Genomic DNA, 20,689 nt, shown 5'->3' with positions numbered 1-20,689 from the left:
CTATAAAAAAAACCCTTTTGCTTAATGGAAAGCAACTCAGTTAGCTTTCCATTAGCACCATTAGCGGCTAACAGTTAGCCAGATGCGTAAACCTTTGCATTTTATCTCTATATAAAAATTTCTATAGGCTTCTTCAAAATAATTGTGGATTGTACCCACTCCATAGGGCAACTCAAGAACGGCTTTCTTTTCCGCTGGTGTCAGACTTAAATCACAAACTTTCATAGCAGGGGTTCAGAATAATCACTGGCACTTATTTCACCTGACAAGGCCACTAGCTAAGGTTTGTGCTGGACGGGCTGTGATGAGAAATGTTGTGGCATTTTATGAACACCAGACTTCATGTCACGCGCCCTTACTTCGAAGACAATACAGTTTGTGAGAATTTCTCCCAGCATTTGTGACCCATCAGAACTTCACCAAGTCTGGAACAGTAGACCAACTTCATATGAGTCACATCTGTAGCTGCCCCCGTTATCCTGACTGTCAGTGCTCTGGTGCTAGTCACAAACTTACGTAATTTGTCAGGCGGAAAAGTCTAAAAACAATGTGACCACTGACAATAACACACTGAAATATCCTTTAGTTTGCATTTGTTTTACCCTGAAAGTAAACGAAGTACCACGTGTTGAGTTTGATCACATTCATCTTCAGTTTGTCTTAATGAGCTTGGTGGACTGTATTTACTGCAGGTTATGGTGTCTTGGTTCATTTTCTTTCATTTATCTGGTTGACTGGTAGCTAAACTGTAGTATTAAGATGTTTGATGTTCTTCCTGTATTGCAAGAAAATCCCCAAAGCAGGAACTGGAAACAAAAAGAAATCCATTGCGGCTCAGTAATTATCTAGTATATTTGTAACATTTATGTACTGAATAATGGAAGAAATATTTAATATAGAATTGTCTGTCAATCGGAAGAAATTTATCAAGCATTTTAAAATGGCTAAAAAAAACCCCAAACATAAAACACAAATGAGTATCTAAGGATACTTCCATTTGATTTCTTGCCAACAGAAACCATAAATACACTCATTCTGATTTGTCAGGGATATTTTTAAAAAATTCAAAGATTCTTTTAAGTTATCATAAACAATAGTATCTGTAGTAAAATGCTTGCTGCGCTTGTTGAAGAATAATTGGTAGAAAGCTAACAGCTAGTCAGTCCCATCCTAATTTTAGCCAATTTTAGCTCTTTTGAACAATTCAAACTGAAACGATTATTATCAATTTGATACAATGCTTATGCTCGTCGATATATAATTTGTGCGATTTCACGAGGGATGATTGATATTAATTTTGCTGCTGTTTTCTCAAACTACATCTGTGTTACAATGCTACAACATGGCGGCTGCTAGCTGTATCAATCTGCCTTATCAGCTGCGACTCATCAATCGGCTCTTACTAGTTCGCTTTCACCACTCAAACTACTTTACTCGCTTCCCTACAAGCCTATGCTGATAAGACATCGTTCTGCTACAGATATAATGAACCTTGAACATTGGCTTGAGGATCATTCTGTTAGCTAATTGTCATAGGTTAGCCGTTTTTGGTTATTATGCTAATTATTTCCAACTGCACAGCATAGCATATTATTGCAATTTTCTAATGCAATATCAACGAGGGCAATATTTGGTAGCTATAATCCAGGCAATAACACTGCTTTCCAATAGTTTCCACTTAAATGGACTTTGTGTTGTGTGTCGACAGCTGAAATAGACTTTAAATGATTTAAGCTGTACAAATTCTAAGATTCTAAAATATGGCTTAACCCCAAACGTTAATTTCACCACAATATCCAACAATAACTGACAATGTTATGTTTTCCTAATGTTATGCAGCTCTATGTGCTACTATGTTTGGCAGTATACTGCGTATACTTTGTTTTTCAGTCAAGAAAATCTCTTAGGCATTTCCTTTTAACATTTTCATTGATGGCAACGGAACACAGAGGATAAAAGACCTGCCCAAACACAACCCACATTACACACAATGTGCACAGAGATGTGCAGATCACATCAGGAGCAAACAGTAGATTCAATTGTGGGGTTTTTTTTTGTTTTTTTTTGGGGGGGGGGGGGAGCAGTCTGTTGGGGCAGATGGGAGGGGGGGTTACCATGTTGGTACAATGTGTAATTAGTTGGTTGTCAGTCACAGACAGCTTTGCTTGAATAGACGGAATCGGGATGATTGATGGATAAGAAAGAAATTCTCTTTCAGCTAACGTCTCACGTATTCCTGGGTACAATTTGGTGGTTTGTCCGTGGGTGGCATGATGCAGAGTCACATTCGCTTCATTTCGAGGAGGAACAACTGAATTTGAACCCCCGAAGGCGAATTATTTCGATTAGCTTATCATTGTATTCTGTGACTTTACAAATAAGCAGCTGACAAAATCAATCAAGAGGACAAGCTGTAGTCACGTTAAAGAGAAAGTACATCCTCTTTTGTCCCTGTTTTCATTATTACTTCAGCAGATGACTGGGGGTTATAAACTAAGCATCTTTGATTTGGTCTCAGCTTTTTAATTGTTCCAGAAATCTTGGGATAAATTCAGTTTTAACTTAATAAATTTGCCGTTGGAAGAACCAGCGAATTGCCAGATCTGCTGCTGTTATCGAGCTGGTCAGATTTGCTCTTCATCAGGTAATCTTTAGCATTTCACTTAGTAACGGCAGCTACGTTCTCTTTTCTAGTACCAGAAAGGAGGCACTTAATTTCCTGTATTACGCTACTCTGTTTTGGCTTTTAGTTTGCTTATACATAACGAGAATATGCATTCGCCCCGCTGCTTTTTTGTACTTTTGCCGTTTTGATCCTTTCACACCCAACTTTTATGGGTGCAAAATGGAGTCACACGCCTTGGTATTGTTCATCCTGGTCATTGTCGGTTTGTACCCACCCAGGGGCATTTTATTGTTGCTGTGGCAACCAATGTTTTACATAGCGGTTTATTTAATCTGCTCATAAGAGATTGATATGTGACTCCAGTAAATATCTACTGGCAGGAGGTTGCATAGAATTACTTTGTTTAGACTGACCCAAACGAGGATCAAAACCAAAACAATGGAAGTAGAGTGTAGTACAAAGTTGTCAAAAAATATTGCAAGTAGAATTAAAATATACATGAGATTCAAACATTTTTCTAAACACCTCTGTTAATGAAAATTTATAACTGTGAAACATAAACAAACTGATACAGAAAGTGCTCAAGATGGCTTGTTTTAGACACAAAGAAAGGCGCTTGGACACAAAACGGCGGTACGAACGAATGAAGGCATGAACCAACGTGAAAGTGTGTTCCGCATTTAAAATTTGATTCAAACGTTCTTAGAGCGTATATGTGTATATGAGATATGCAGATACATCGACTAAACTAGTAAAAATAAAGGACCACAGGCAAGAAATCATTTTTACTATAAATTAACCCTCTCACCTTTCAATTTCAGTAATTTGTTTCGTCTTTGGGAATGGGGGGAAAAAGTCAAAATATCTTAACAGCACGGTAGGTTATGTTTTAGCTTTGGAATCCAACAACGTTCATCTTAATAGCAAATATTATACATAAAAAAGTAAAACTGCCTTGAAAAAGTTGACAAGTTTAATCTGTTGTAGAGCTCTGGGTAAGTGTCACGTTTTTACCAACATTGCCGCTTTTCTATGAGTTTTCTCTGGGTTTGTAGAAAATGTTAGAAACTCTAAATGACCTGCAATATCTATATATTTTCGCCAGCTTCTTAAAACACAATTTCATCACATATCTGTGCTTGGATTTAAAAAAAAATGTATTTATTTAATGTATTTTCTTTACTTTTAGTCATTTAACGTGTTTTACTGTTTGCTTTGTTGAAATCTGGGAGTCTAGCAGACTAAACCGGTGCAGGTATTACATGCAAATAAATGATCTGATGTCTCTTCAGAGGATGAAATCATGTAGCAGCATCAACCTGTTGTGCTGGGCTGACACACACATTTACATATGATTATTAAAGAAAAGAAACTTATGCTTTCGATTCTTTCACCAAAAAAAACAATAATCTGTTGCTAATTGTATGCGCAGGTAAAAAAAGATACTACTTGGGCAATGACTGAAGAGATATTTCAGGAATATTAATCATACATTTTACAGGCCTGAAGTAAAGTGCAGAACCCCAAAGAGGTCTCGCCCACTTCCTCATGTTTCTTTGACAACAGGCAACAAAAATGTTCTTGCGGCTTTAGGAGAGAGAACAAAGTTCTATGTTCTTGCAGAATATTTATGGGCCTTAAATCTGTCAACAGTAAAACATGAATATTTTGCCAATAAAATGACTGGTTTTGAGGCTTTTTTTGTTGTTGTTGATGTTTTTTATGGCTTGATAAATTCTGATGTAATATAAGATGCAAGCATGCTCATAATTACATTTTGTAGAAGGGAGTCTCTTACAGCCATGGCAAAAAGAAAGCACACATATCAGTTCTTACAGATTTTCAAACATAATTTACAGAGATAATTACCTGGTCCTGGCCAGTTTGTAGAATTAAATCAATAGAACTTCAAATAATAATAGTCTGACTTGGCATGGATTGGTGTGAGATTCACAAGTGATGTCCTGAATTTAAAAAATGGCTGTATTTCCATTTACCTTAAATTGAGCAATTTAAATAAATTCACACAGTGAAAACACGGCAATTAAAAAAAAAAAAAAAATTCTTGTTTGTCAATAAAAAATGTTGTTGTTTGGATGACGTGGTTGTTTTTGGCCATGTCGAAATTGGTTAATTTAGCAAAACTACAATGTAAACACTTTTCACGTCACACAATGTCACATGATCTACAACCAGCCGCTGCCGCTAGCGAAAACCACGAAGAAGAAGAACGACAGGAAGTGGTAGAAGGATGAGAGCGCTGCGTTTTTAAAATGACCTATCGCGTGAACATACTCATTCACGTGTGATTTTAATTGCGTTTCTTATTTAATGGTTTCTTATTTGACATTAGTTGCATGTAGACAAAGTTTCGCGGACATTTGTAATAGAAGCACAGCTCATGTATGAGGAGAAACACGTATGACTCGGGAAAACAGACAAGACGTGGAAACTGATTGGAAAACTTAGAGACGCTATTTGACTGAAGAGTTTTTATAACCTAATTTATCAGCAATATCCCGAGGAACGGTCTTCTGTATGAGCTTATCGTTGTTGAGGAATTAACCTGATGCTTGAGCTACAAGATAATGTACTTGCTCTTTACCATGACTATAAGTCATACTTGTGCACTTTGGGCATTTTCCAGGTTGCCCCATTTTATCAATATGTGCTGAGGAAGAAAATCCTGCTGAATGTATAGAAATGACTGTTATTGTCCAGATGGTTTCCCCATGGGAATGTTGACTGAACTCCAGATCTGGACAACCTACAGTCACGAGTCAAAGTGTGGCAGCGTTTCTTTATGTGTTGCAACCAACTCCTTTCCATGTTGCCCAAGAGACTGCAGCCCAAACACTGACAGGAAGCGCTTTTACTGGAGGACCAGTGCAGCCAGAGGCATACAGTCAACATTTAAACAACAGCTTTGATTTATTTAATATATGTAGAATTTTATTTAAAAAAATTATAAAATGTTAAAATAAGTGCAGGAAAGTAGACTTTCCATGCAGTACTGATTATATTCACTAAAAGTCACTTGTTGGGTTTTCTTATGTGATTTTTCTATCTGACATAGATCAACAGACCCAATACTTTAGCCTCCCTTTGGTGGGACCATCATCTTTATTTATCTGAACCATAATATCATCACATAGTAGAAAAGTGAACCGTTTTTTGCTCAGAATTACTTACTGACTGCTTTAAATGGACCAGAATTCATCTTCTCAGATATTCCACTTTGTTTGGGGACGATGGGAAAGCTCATCCAAATTGTGATTAGGGATGTCCCGATCTGATATCAGTATCAGAAATCAGAACTCGGTCTGATACCAGCCAAAAGTATGGATCTAAAATTTCCTATACAAGCACTACAAACTACAAAAGTGCTGTACAAATTGAGTTTATCTACCGTTTAGACTGGCCTGTATTGTACACAATAAGACTTGTTTATTGAAATGTAAGGATAAGATCTGTGCAAACCTTAGTGAGAAATAAAAATAGGCAGCAATATAAATAGATGACTGGCAATAAACACATTTCACAGCTTAACTTAATGTTGCACTTCTCTTAGGAGTGAGAAAGATGAGCTCAGCGTGAATTTACTCATTTCGCTGTTCCCTTCTGTTCCAGTACACAGCGAGCGGCTGCATCCACTGTCTTAATGGGAACTGTATGATATATTTTGATGTTAAAGTCTTGAAACAGCATCCAGAGGTGCAACAGTGCAGAGACATAATGCCGATGTGGTAAATAGATGGAATAATAAAAGATTTTGTTGGACAATAAATTGTCCCAGTAATTATCGCGATAAGTGATAACATTGTTTTTTTTGTTTTTTGAGACTATTTCAAGTAATGTGTTGTTTATGGCATAATAGTGCAAATTATCTCTATCCAAGACCAATAAGCATTAATTTTGTGAGGAACACTTAATGAATGTGTTGCTTAACACATAAATTCATGTTGAGGATATTTTAAATATGCAAAAATAGAAACCACACACAACCGAAACCATAAGTCAAATTAGATCAGATTATGAAGTCTCTGTAGACAATAAATTCATTCAAAATATATTAATCATCAAAATGGAAATTATCGATCTCATTTTCATTTATCATGTCATTATCTGATTGACTACTTATTGTGACAGGCTTATTGATAGACCGATATATGGATCAAAAGCAGCTAGCACAAGTTTTAAACAGTTTCACATTTTGTAACTTCAGGTCAGACATTTTCGATTTAAAAAATTTTTTTTTTGCAGATCCAAATACATATTTTTTTCTAAATATTTTTTCTTAAAAAAGCTAAACGCTCAGTCAGATCGGATGGAAAACACCCACGGGCTCGAGTTTTAAAGTCTTACCGCAGATTCCCAACTGCTTTTTGATATAGCCTTTGACTAGGCCGTTCTATCACGAGAATGTTTTTTCGTCCGAACCATTCCATTGTGGTTCTCGCAGTGGCCTCTTTCTAGTGTACTTCGATGAGTGTACTGACAGTCACTGACCAGCGTTCCTGTTGAAGAAAAGCATCCCCACAGCATGATGCAGCCACCGACGTTCTTCAGAGCTGCGGTGTTTTGTTTAAGTTGTCGTTTTTTGGGGGCGGAGGGGTATTTTTCTTTTTTTTAGTGACCTCAAGGCAAAGAACCACTGCTGTTAATAATTTTGTAAAGAAAGAAAACATCACTAAACAGAGCTAAACTCGCAGAGCAGATACCGAGACTGGTCCGCTAATCCACTAAGAGCAGAATTATCCCATCAAATTGTCAGCGGCCGTAAGAGGGTAATTAGTGGGTTTTTTTTTTTTTTTTTGTCATTGTCAAAATTCGCTCTGCACTCCAACCTTCCCAAGCAGGCTGTGCGGGCCGGTTCTGTGCCTGTGTATCTGCCTGGAGCCATTAGACGTGGACCACGGAGAAGCAACAGAAGGAGTGTCGACTGGACAAATCCCTGTATTGACCCCCTATCGCTACAGCATCTGCTGTTTTCTACTTTGGCCACAGACCTGGCTATCTATGTCAGAGACAAAAATAGGTCCACTGAGAAGGTCAGTAATGGCATTACATCACTTGGCAACAGGTTTTAAAGAAAGGAGATATAAAAAGCCCTGAGCGGGTCCAAAGTTTGTGTCATTTATGAAAGGGAACGTTCAGGACTTTTTGATGTGAGCTTCTGTAGGGAGGTTGGTGGCGGCTGTTGATTTAAAGGGGCAGTGGTATGTATTTCTAGGCACATGGTGTCATTTTGTAGCACAGTGTAGTGCTACCTTTAGTGGCTATAAAAATGCTTTACATCAAACATAACGTAAAATAAATTTTTATTTGTGATCTAACGCCTTGAAATTGGGCCTCTGTCTCTTTAAGAAACTCCTGCTCTTTCTGAAACTCCGCCTTCAGGAAGTCATCTTGCCATGGCTCCTTTATTAACCCTTTAACAACATTTTTACCAGCGCTACGCTGAGAAGCAGCTCGTATGATGAGCTTGGCAGAAGCTCAGTTCCACCAGGTGTTTGCTAATTGCTGCTGGCTAGTCTGAAGGAGCCAAGTGGGGGAGACATGAGGGAGGGCTGCTCTGTGAGGAGGTGCTTCATCCTTGAAGGCGGTGTGAACAGCTGAATGGTTGTCATGTAGATTATAGGATTTTTTTTTCCAAACATGCATGAAATATTCAAAGCAACACTCCATGTATTTTTTTTTATGAGGAAATAACATTATAACGAAATCAAAACAGTTGGTTTTATATTTAAAATCTTGAACTATCCCTTTAATGTTCAGCTGGAACTGAACTGGGAACAGTGAGAGTGTGCGTTACTTTTATAAAGACTGGCAGAAATACGTGTGAGAAAGTCAAATTGTCTTAATTGGCCTTTTATGACACAAGGAGAGCAAGCCTAATTAACCACGCCGTGAAAGTGTCATTGAACGTCGCACCGCGGACGCCGCTGTCTCTTTAAAAAAAAGTTCAACGCGGAGAGAAAAGTCTGCGAGAGAGCGAGTCCAAAATGGATCTGAGGGAGCTGGCTGCGAACGCGTTGGCCCAGAATAAGAAAGCGGCTCTTCTGGTCGGCGCAGCCGGAGTCGCACTGCTGGGATTTGGACTCGGATATAAATACATGCGAAAGCCAGAAAAAGCCGTTCGCGTGGGCGTCGTGTCGCAGATCCTCATTCACCCTCTCAAGTCGGGCAAAGCGGTGCCTGTGAGCGTCGCAGAATGCCAGAAAATGGGGCTGAAGGCTGGAGAGTTGGAGGATCGGTGAGTGTGGCTGCACCCAGCAAGTTTTTATTTTTATTTTATTTTTATTTTAATCTGTCATTAATGTCAGCCGTCACGGTTCTGCTCGGACACTCAGGAGAAAGCGGTTCGAGTTGTGCAGAAACACAAACACGCAACACAAGCCCGCGATTACAGCAATGCTGGGTGAAAACAACAAAAAAAAAAGGAGCAACAGTTCAAAAATAAACACGGAGCACGTGTTTGTGCAGATCAACGGGTCTGTTTGCAGTCCGCAGATCAGTTGGGCCTGAGAAGAGGTGTTGGTCATTAATGTGCGGCTTGAACTTTGAACTCCTCTACAGGTCAGAGCCTTAACTCCGCATAGTTGAAATAAAATAATCCAAACTTTTTGCAGTCAAGTTCATCAGCAACAAGGCACCCCAACGTGCTTTACATCATATAAACATCACACAGTCATCAGTTAGAAAGAGGCAATAAATATTTCATTTTTGTCAAACTGCCATGACGTCACGTTTCCAAGATTTCTTTGCCAAAAACAGAAAGACCACAATTCTTTCCAAAATATGTGATAGGCCCAGAAGAAAACATTCATGATGGTTATTGTTTTCGGAAGGTAATCAAAATCATCAATCAAGTAGTTTGGTGGATTCTCCACTTTAATCAACTGCAAATCTGAACGGGTGGATTAATTTTTTTTTCCTCGTCAATGTTTCGGGTGTTTTGTAGTTTTCTGGACGTTTGTCCCAGATCCGTTTAAAATCCCTGATCTAATCTAGCCCTTTAGTGCTCTTTGAATTTTTAAATTGACATCGCGAGCAAGTCTATTGCCCACAGACAGCAGGCCTAAGAAATAGCTGGAGTCGTTGTTGTTAGCATTGCCTTTGGTGCTATCATAAATGTTTATTTTATTCTACTAATTGTTGATTTCACTTTCGTTGCGCCAAGATAAAGTCGCGCGTGTCTGTGAAGCGGGCCGACGAGAGTCTGCTTTTCAAAAAACAATGTTTTAGAAATGAACAACTGAAAAGTGCGGAAGGCGTTTTGCGCTCCAGCGCGGTCTCAACGGCAACAACCAGGACAGACTCTTATGCAACCAGTCCAGGTTCTTGTTTGTGCGACTTCAGAGTGCGGAGCTTTTCATCGCCCGAGTTTTGGAGTTGATCCAGATATGCTGAATGTTGCAGCTGTGAAAGGTCCACCTGTGTGTGTGTGTGTGTGTGTGTGCGTGTGCGTGTGCGTGTGCGTGTGTGTGTTTGCAGACACTGGCTGGTGGTGACGGAGGAAGGCAACATGGTGACGGCCAGACAGGAGCCCCGTCTGGTCCTGGTGTCCCTGTCCTGCCAGGGCGGCTACGCTGCTTTGAATGGACCAGACATGGAGGAGCTGAAGTTCCCAGTGAGGCAGCCTGAGAATCTCATCCTCGACTGCAGGTTTCATGTCCTCCACGGTTTACCTGCAAATTTAAAAACAAAAAAAAAGATGGGAAAAAACCCCATCAAAATCCTAAAAGAATAGTTTTCTCACTTTGGGGGAATATATATATATATACTGTATATACAGTATATTGATTTTAATCATTTTAAAAGAACTAAAGGAACTTAGGGCTGAAACAATTAATTGGTTTAATCAAATATTCAAATAATCATTACTGGTCATTTGTTGAAAGAACAACAGCGACAGAGCAGTAATTAGCCCGATTGTGCTAAAAGTACATACATTTTGCATATAAGATTTAAAAAAACCATCTTTTTTTTCTGCAAATATATCTAACCCAGAGCTCTTCAAGTGTCAGTTTCAGATTCACCTGCTTCAAATTCTTGGAAAAAACAAAACAAAAAACACGTCTCCAATCCTCCAGAGGAGGAATTTTCTCTTTCTTTCCAGTCATTCCCAGAAGAACAACGGTTATATTTATTATTATTATTATTATTATTATTATTATTATTATTTTATTACTTTTTTTTTTACTTTGGACCATAAAGAGTGCCACATTACAATAAATGAACAAATAACATGAAATAATTATTTAAATGTATCACTTAAAAAAAAAAAAAGAACAATTATTTCTGTGAATAAAGACAGAAATAATTTGTTGGATATAGAATCAATTATTTGCTGCTATTTAATGTATTGATTTCATTTTAAAAACTAGATGTAATAAATTGTTTTATGTTCTGGAGCTAAAGCACATCATGAATTAAATGGGCTCTTTACACCTGCCGCTCTGACGTCACATCCGCATGCGCAAATACGGCTCATTTTTTTCCTTTTGAGTGACCATGACCGCAAGGAAAGATAAACTCATATTTCAAAGGCAATTTAAGCAATACCATGAACACTGTTGTGTTCCACGGTGCACAGCGTCTTCTAAATATAACAGTCGTTTAAGTTTTCATGGATTTCCAAGCGATCCTGACTTACAAAGACGATGGCTTGTCAATATTAGTCGCGACAACTACAAGCTAACATCGCATAGCAAAGTTTGCAGCCTTCACTTCCCTCCGGATCAGTTTCATCAGCCTAAAACTCCTGGCGGGAGAAGAATGGTAAAAAAAGGAGCCGTCCCTGTGCTATTTCAATGGAACAACTTCTGTGTTCAGCCTGGAAGAGCCAGTGTATGGGAAAGAGTGAGCAGACCAGAGCCGGACAGCGGCGCAACTGCAGGTATGCAGATCACGATTATTGCTCTGTCCCAGAACCAGCTGGCCTGGACATGGTAATAAATGAAAACCAGAAATTAAAAGAAGAAATAAAAGCCCTAACCAGATCGAAGAACTGAAAATCCATTCTACCTTCGGATTACAAAGGTTCGCAGGGTCTGATGATGACATCCGATTTTACTCGAGGTAAGCATCCACACCGCAACAAACCTTTTTCTTTTTAAAATTTGTGTTACTCGCCCCACCTCTGGTTTCTTAATTAAATATGTCTGAACTCAAAAATACAATAAACAAAAATTATGGGGCTTCTCGTGCTTCCTCATGCTTCGGAAGCAAAAAGCCCGAACCGTAAATCTCCCCCGTTACTTGGTCTCTGTTTGACACTAACGACAAAAAACACGCATTAAAGCAATAAACTTAAAAATGAATACAGAATAACGTAAGAACATTGTCCGTTAGAAAGAATAAGAATGTTTAGATATTTAAATAGTACAATTGTATTAGTAAAATGTCAGAGAATATTGCCTATTAGCATAAGCTAAAGCTAATGTTAGCCACGAAGTTTAAAGAACTTTAAAGTAAGACTCACCTTCATATCCATGAATGTATGACGATACGTACATCTTAAAACCTTTTTCCAGTTTGCTTGATGGGGCTTTAGATCCCGCCTTACAAATACGATGTACATCGTTAATTGTTAGCTTTGGCAAGCCCTGCAAACACCGACTGTAAAATGACATCTTTAATAGACCGGACAAAAATGAGCCGCTTTTCCCCGAACGCGGAAGCTGAGGTGCAAAGAGCCCATTGAACCGTCAACCATCAAACTCAGTGGGCGGGACTATGGCAGGCCCTGGCGTCTGATTGGCTGCTTCAGACGGCAAATCAAAACAAATCCTTCCGTGTCTGCTAAAACCCTGAGGTCAAATCATGAAACAATCTCCATATTTTCCTTTGCAAAACTCATTGTGTATTAGAGCAGGTTTCACACTGTGCTCCTTTTCACTTTATGTCTTTATGATGTATTGATTTTAAAATCTTTTTCTTGCTTTGCAGAGTGTTTAGCAATGACATTCAGGGCAGGGACTGCGGCGACAAGGCGTCCCATTGGCTCACCACTTTCCTCGGAGGCGAGAAAACGTTTCGTTTGGTGCATTATGAGCCTCACATGAAGCCAAGGAGGCCGGCTGAGAGCGAGCCTCTTTTCCCCCAGTTAGAGGTAGCCATTAAACGCTGCTGCTGAGTTCAATTCTCAGATATTACAGCGTGTTCTTACACCAGTTTACCCGGTTCGATTGGGGACTAAATTGGCGGCATTTGCTCCGTTTGCGGTTCGCCGTTTCAAACGATCCAAAAGCTGTTCATCCCCTTGCCTTCGGAGGCGCTGCATCACAAACTACCGAAGGAAACGACACAAAAACCTGTGAAGAAGACGCTGACCTCAACTACCTTCTTCACAAAATGTAAACAGAAATGGAGAGGCTTCCGATTTTAGCGGCTGTAGGATTAATTTCTCCCGCCAGCGCTTGACTCTTGCATTGGTTTTGGTTGTATTTAGCCAGAATGCCCAGCGCCTCAGACCACTTCCTGCTTTTGGCACGGTCTCCGGTCCATTTGGTATTCACATATGCATTTGAACCGCACCAGAGTTCACTTTAACCGAGCCGAGACGGAGGTTTCGTTTTTTTTTTTTTGGTCCTTGTCAGAGTGGAGATGCACCGATCCGATATTAATACCATTTGAAACAAGTTATTTTTTTTCTTCTGCTTATTTCTTTATTCGTTTTACATTGGCTGTTGTACTAAAAATTTCACTGACTGAACAGATTAGTTTTTTTAAAATTTTATTTTACATGTTTGACTGAGCTTGTGAAGCTCTTGGTGTATTTCAGTGTGCTGTACTGGTGCAGAGTTATTAAGTAAATTTGTAATTCAGTACATTTATGTCTCTGCTTAACAAAAAAAGAAGCATTTTAAGTCAACTCAGCACTGCTTTTCTGTATTGGATCGGTATCGGCCGATGCTATATCTCAAATATCGGTATCAGAAGTGGAAAAAAAAGTTGGATCACTGCGTCCCTGCGTCGGAGTTCGATTGCGCGTTCACACCTACCCCAAGCGAACCGGACTTTCCAGATGAACAAACCCGAGTTTGCCTAAACGGCGCTGGTGTGAATGCACCCTGAGTCTGCTCATCTCCTGGGCATAATGATTAGTTATTGGTTTTTTAATCCTTTCATCCAGCAGGTGGCGTACCCAGATTATGGGCCCATCATGCTGCTGTCTGAGGCATCTGTTCAGGATCTCAGCAGCAAACTGGATCAGGAGGTCACCACGGAGCGCTTCCGCCCGAGCATTGTGATAGGCGACTGTGAGCCATTCGATGAGGTGTGTTGGTCAGTTGGACAAAAAACCCCAAAACAAAACTAGAAAACATCTTAAAAAAGCAAAACAAAACAGATTTAAAGTCTTTGCTCTACGAGTATTTGTTATTTTAGCCTGAATAAATTCTCACTCGTCTGTTCCTGACTAATAGCTCGCCCTTTTCAAGGCGAACAGCAGGGACTAAATTTATCTCCAACTGCTTTGCTTTTTCAGGATTCTTGGGAAGAGATCCAGATCGGCAGCGTGAGGCTGCAGCGTGTAATGTCATGTGGAAGGTAACGCGGTTGGACGCTTCGCGCACAGAACCTCCTCGTTTGCTGACAGAGCCAGCTGCAAACGAGCGTCCCGGGACAAACGAGCAACAGTTTGATGAAATTGGAGACAAACTCAACCTGCAATCAGTTTTTATGTTTTTTGTTTTGTTTTTGTTCCTCTATTGTTTCCAGGTGCATTTTGACCACAGTTGACCCAGAGACAGGTTTGATGAGCAGGAAGGAGCCGCTGGAAACTCTGAAAAGGTGACTGGACAGAAAGTGATGCGTTTTGTGGTTTGGGTTGTGCTCTGAGGATTAAACACTTGACAGCTTGTGAGTGGTGGCAGTATGGGATTTAATCCCACTCTCCTTATGTTGGAGGGTGGGACATGAACTGGGATTTTAGTGATAATTTACAAAGAGAGTTTTCAAGAACAGCTTTTATTAGAAGCTGACCCTTGCAGCGTTGCAATACTGCTCCTTTTTTAAAAATCACGCTGTGATCGATTTGCTTTAATCGCAGCTCTGCCAGCTGACATTCAGCTTGCTCTTACAGGCGTTAATTCTTTTGTTTTTGTTTTGTTTCCTAACAACAGGCTATTAATAGCTGCACACTAGGAGAGTTGCCAGGAATAACCAAAGGAAACAGTTACACAGTTTTACTTTTAGTTTAGTGGGGTTTTTTCTGTTCAACACTTGGAGATTAAGGAAAGTTGGTTGCAATCTGCAGCTTTGCCACAAGGTGGCTCTAGATCCTTCCACATAGGTTTTTTTCCCTCTCCGCTGACATTAATATGATTTTCCCTGCCGAAAGCCACTCTAGAGTACACCTATCACACACATCTCAACAATAAGTGTAATAATAATGACCAAAACACGGGAAATATTAAGGGCAGCTAAATTGTCGTTGCGGGACCTAAATAGGACCCTCTCCCCCATAAACCCACACGAACTGTCGCTGTCGTTACGGTTACCTAGAGACGGACACTACGCTGCCGGGATGAGCTGCTATCAACCAGTGTCTTTTTAAAATGTCCACCCGATAAAACACCGTCCTTAGAAATAAAACCTCTGGCAAAAATACAGACGGTAGTGGGAAGAAACAGGCTAAATAATTACAGTGAAGTTTAATAGGGGCTTTAAAAATGTGTCGGCGATATTCAGTGGCACCCAGTGGGTTTGACTTCAGACAGAATGGATCAGGAGAGGAACCGCAGAACCTAAAGAGCCAAACTTCAGTCTCTTCATCCCTCAGTCATTTCCTGAGACCGAAAAATAATATAGATGGCAATTTAAAGAACAAATCATACAAATAGATTAATAGTAAATAAATATTGTGAAAAGAACATTAAAAACATTTGTTAGGATTGTGTAGGAAGAATGTTGATATCTTTTATAAATACAGTGTTTTGTGGTCAATATTATTTCACCATTTTATTAATGTGGGTTGCCAGTTTGGATCAGGCTTCCTATCAAGCTGTAAGAATGATAGAAAACATGCTAACAAAAAGCCTCAGACCTGCAGCCCAGAGGCGGTTCTAGACACAGGCTAACAGAAGAGGCTCTTTGTCTCACTTATGTATTAAAATGATGAAATATTGCCCTGTTTTTTGTTTCATTCTTTTTTAATTGCCCTGTAGGCAGCCGTTTATTCACATATATGTACATTTATTATTATTGATACTTTAATTAAAAATGAGTTGTACAAGTTTATGTCGTTGGGGTGGGGCTGGGGGGGGCATGACATGTTTCATACCCCTCAGAAAGTATGCAGTTGCGCCCCTGTATAGGAATGAAAAAAACAAAAAAAACAAAGGACAACGTTTTGAACTTTTTGATGTGATTATTTAATTGTTTTGGGGCGCAATAATTACATTTGATACAGTTGATTCTGATAAATAGTTTTTATTGATGAGCACACACACACACACACATTTACAGTGCTGTATTCATGAACATATTAACACAATTCCATAATTCAATGTGCATTTGCTATTTCAAGATATAAATAAAAAAACCTAACTTCATTTAAATTTTTAGGCATTTTATTATAAAGACAAACTTTGATAATAGTTTTCAAACTTTAGCTACATATTTTTACTTTCAAAAATATTTATTACAGTGTAATATGTCCACTGTGCTATAGACAGCAGTGTGAACAAAATCTTAACAGATTAAATTATTTTTAATTTCTTTACATAAACTGTCATAACACCCTAATACTTAAAATTGAGATGTTTCACTTAAAATACACAAAAAGTGAAAGAAAAAAAAGTGCACAGTACATTAAAATGTATTTATATTATACTGGCAACACAGAGCACAGGCAGGGGTTCAGTCTGCTGGTCAAGCTGGGACCAGTTCAGTGACTGGGCCTTCTGAGACATCTGGCTAGCCACAGGTTAAAGAGAATGACAAAAATGATCTAATAGTGTAATAGAAAATAATCCCTGATTCATTCACATTCAGGAAAAAAAACAACATATCTTCATCATGTTGGATCATTGACTAAGCAGCTAAATACTTCAGACTTCTGAACTGCGAAACAGAAGTCTGAAGAAAAACAGCTGCAGCTCTGACCTTTATGGACGTGTCCTGATGAAATCCGCCGCTCTCCGCTCTGCTCTCTGGATTAATGTACTTTCAGTCCACTTCAGGTTCACTGTTATATCAAACAAATTATTTTAATCTACATCAATTATAAGAAAAATCTTACAGACAACTGACGTACCTTAAAGTAACCATGTTTGGCCACAGACAACAGCGACTTGTCTTGCGAACTTCTAGGTAACCATGGCAACAATAAACACCCCGTTACAGGTTTCTCATGGCCTTTTTAGAAAAACAACACACTATTAAAAAAAGTTAGCTAAGCTAAGAAAATAGAGTAGTTAACAGGGCCAATTTAGTTACAAAGGAAATATTTCTCGGTTGTTTAGAAGTTTGTTTCACCACAGAAATGCATAATACTGGCCACAAAGTCAAGAAATTGTGCTCATAAATTTACGTTATTATCTTTAATTCTTACCTGTGAAAGATAAAGGCAGTGGGTCCACTTTGTACTGAAACGCCGTTGAAACTAGTCCACGCAGCACGTTCTCTCCACCGCCACTTTCAAGACGGCGGTGATGTAAGTAGGTCTCAGTATATATGTATTCATGCCTATTGTCCAATCAGCAATTTCTCAGATCTCCAACTGGGACATGCCTTTTCCATTTTGTTAATGTTGTAGTGCCTCGTTAATGTTATTGTGTTTTTGAATTTGTTGAAGTGGTTTGCACCTCAGTGCCACCGTAAAATACACGTTATGTGTTGAACGTATGGTGTTTGAAATACAATAAATCTGTAGAATAAAATATTCTGCTCGTGGATTTCAAGAATAATCCAGGGAGGCGTCCAGGAGGCATCCTGACCAGATGCCCAAGCCACCTCAACTGGCTCCTCTCGAAGTGAAGGAGCAGCAGCTTTACTCTGAGTCCCTCCTGGATGACCGACCTTCTCACCCTGTCTCTAAGGGAGAGCCCAGACACCCTACGGAGAAAACCCATTTCGGCCGCTTGTATCCATGATCTCGTACTTTCGGTCATGACCCAAAGCTCATAGATGAGGGTGGGAACGTAGATCGACCGGTAAATGGAGAGCTTTGCTTTTTGGCTCAGCTCTCTCTTCACCACGATGGACCGGTACAACGCCCGCTTGACGGCAGACGCTGCGCCAATCCGCCTGTCGATCTCCCGCTCCTTTTCTCCCTCATTCGTGAACAAGATCCCGAGATACTTAAACTCCTCCACTTGGGGCAGGACACCACTCGAGTTCAGATCGGGGGGGGCTGTTCCTCCCAACCACACTCCTCCAGGTCTCACTGTCATTGACCACGTGACCATTGAAGTCCCCAGGAGGGGCACTCTCCAGTACCCCCTCCAAGGACTCCAAGAAGGGTGGGTAATCTGAACTGTCATTTGGCCCGTAAGCACAAACAACAGTCAGAACCCGTCCCCCCACCTGTAGGCAGAGGGAGGCTACCCTCTTGTTCACCGGGGTAAACCCCAACGTACAGGCGCCGAGATGGCGGGCAACAAGTATGCCCACTCCTGCCTGACGCCTCTCACCTTGGGCAACTCCAGAGTGGAAGTATGTCCAGCCCCTCTCAAGGAGACTGGTTCCTGAACCAGAGCCATGCGTCGAGGTCAGGCCGACTATTTCTAGTCGGAACATCTCAACCTCACACACTAGCTCCGGCTCCTTCCCCACCAGAGAGGTGACATTCCACGTCCCAAGAGCCATCTTCTGCAACCGAGGATCGGATCGCCAGGGCCCCCACCCTCAGCCACCACCCATCACACACTGCACCCGACCCCTTTGGCCCCTCTCACAGGTAGTGGGCCCATGGGAGGGGGCACCCATGTCTACTCTTCAGGATGAGCCCGGCCGGGCTCCATCGGTAAAAGTCCAGTCACCAGGCGCTCGTTATCGTGCCCAACCTCCAGAGTGGGGCCTCGGTGACCTTCGTCGGGGCGAGGGAACACCAAATCCAAAGTTCTTATCCATCATAAGGGGTCTTCAGGCTCCGCTTTGTCTGGTCCCTCATCTAGGACTTGTCTGTCTTGGGTAACCCTACCAGGGGCATAAAGCCCCATTTCAACCCCCCATGCTCACTCCTTGTTTTGTTTTTTTTAATCGAGAGAAAATGTTTATAAAACCTTAAAACGGTCTTTTTACACTGCAGCGTAGCCTGACGAGAAATTCTTTCCACAGCTATCGACTGTGTAAGCCATCAGAGAAGCACATCTACAAAAAGGCTCCGCTGTTCGGGCAGCTGCACACCGTCAAGAAGACGGGCGTCCTACATGTTGGCGAAGAGGTCTACAAGATCATCCGCTAAACGCAGCAACGTCACATCCAACCGGAGAAGTGTTTTGATATTAGCAGACTGGACTCCTTATGCTGCATCTGAATCCCAATCCCAACTGAAATGTGAATAAAGAGCATTCCTATCACTTGCACATTACGTCTACTTATTGATAAACTTTGATGATACTTTATCCTGATAAAACTTTGCTTCCTTCGTACGGAGGGTCTGGTCCCTAGGCTTTTGAGAAAGGATTGCTTCCTTTCTCAATGAGAAACGATTGCTTCAACTGGAATGATTGCTTCCAGTTCAACTGTGTTGGAGTTAAAAAAAATTTGCCCAATTGCTACTTTAGTGTGTTGGTTCCATATTGCTCTGGAGTTTTCCAAAAATGGCCTGCGTTGTAAGTCATGTTAACAGAATATATGGATTGTCCCAACAATCCATATATTGTTCCAATCGTCGAAGGGATCTGGAATCTCTTCTTCTTTGATGAAGGCATCTATAATCTCTGAACAGATGTAACGGGAAGTGATGAAGACTTTGCGGAGAGCATCGTATGCATGTCCTAGACATTTCCAGACAATATCCTGCTCATAAAGGTTTGAAAAATAGCTCCATATTTCCTGATCCAATCCGACTGTAGCTTGTTAGTCCATGTTATCGTCAACTTGTTGGTCCATGTAATCTCCTTTACTGGAGGGTCTGTGACCGTCATTCATTTGTGGAATGTTTGGTTGTGGGGGTCTGAACTTCTTTTCCGAAATCATCGGGGATCAGACAGCTTCCATCATAACCGAGATTCATAGCAATGAAACATTGATTGGTGAACTACAGCAGGCGACTGAAGACGAAATGGTGACAGAAATACAACAGAATGGGGATCAGCCAGATGACAAAAGGCCACTGACTAAATGTATGAAAAAGAGAAAGACGGCAATGAGAGCTGAACAAGAAACCGTTGTAAGCCCAATAGAGACAGATCAAAACTTGATCCACAACACTAAGACACCAAAAACAGATTTAGAAACACTAGAGATCCCACAGACTGAGCAAATGAGCAAATAGAGACAAAACCTTGCAAAGTCTCAGAAGATGTAACAGGTAGGGCTCCTGTAGTTTGCACAGAAGGGGAGAGTGGCCTCATAGAAAAACAGAAAACATCGCCTCCACAGATAAAGGTTGAATTAGACGAAGATGGAATCCAAACAACACCTCAGGAATCAGAGACTCAAGCAGCTGGAGCGTCAGCTGAGCAGAATCAAAAAGGCTGTAACTCCCTCATGTCTGCGCCAGTTCAAAGGCAGAAGTAACGTCCATCCAGCATAGACATCAATTTATGTCTCCAGTATATTAGATATAAAAGGGGGGTGGGGCCATGTGTGGGTTGGGTGATTGGCGGTAATTGGAAAAAGAGCTACTTTTGTTAATTGGACATTTTAATATTAAAAAGCCAGGACTGCACGGTGGGAAACGTCTCCCCGTGCAGCTGTGGGTTCACTCCGGGTGCTCCGGCTTCCCCCACGTTCAACATCAGTTCATTCATTGTAAGATTTTTATTTCTAATTCTAAACAGAAGATAAGACAACCACATTTATTAATTAAAGGGAGAATTGGAAAAAGAAAATGTAAACAACATGGAACAAAAAGAGGCTTTTAGAAGTCTAAACCTATACAAA

The 20,689-nt window shown here is 40.5% G+C and overlaps 1 protein-coding gene across 2 annotated transcripts; it reads left to right on the top strand.

The window, feature by feature from the left end:
• Positions 1-8,572: 8,572 nt before the first annotated feature.
• Positions 8,573-19,164, top strand: marc1 (mitochondrial amidoxime reducing component 1). 2 transcript variants are annotated; one of them, XM_032547838.1, is made up of 7 exons: positions 8,573-8,882; positions 10,124-10,294; positions 12,581-12,743; positions 13,770-13,910; positions 14,121-14,182; positions 14,354-14,425; positions 18,917-19,164. In XM_032547838.1, the coding sequence occupies exons 1-7, from the start codon at positions 8,632-8,634 to the stop codon at positions 19,041-19,043; spliced, it is 987 nt and encodes a 328-aa protein (XP_032403729.1). In that variant the 5' UTR covers positions 8,573-8,631; the 3' UTR covers positions 19,044-19,164. The 2 variants fall into 2 exon arrangements, with proteins under 2 accessions (XP_032403729.1, XP_032403728.1); XM_032547837.1 differs by having other exon boundaries at positions 8,575-8,882; positions 13,767-13,910.
• The last annotated feature ends 1,525 nt before the right edge of the window (positions 19,165-20,689 follow it).

This window comes from Xiphophorus hellerii, chromosome 19 (assembly GCF_003331165.1).
Source record: "Xiphophorus hellerii strain 12219 chromosome 19, Xiphophorus_hellerii-4.1, whole genome shotgun sequence".
NCBI lineage: Eukaryota > Metazoa > Chordata > Actinopteri > Cyprinodontiformes > Poeciliidae > Xiphophorus > Xiphophorus hellerii.
This window is presented reverse-complemented; position numbering and strand designations above follow the sequence as displayed.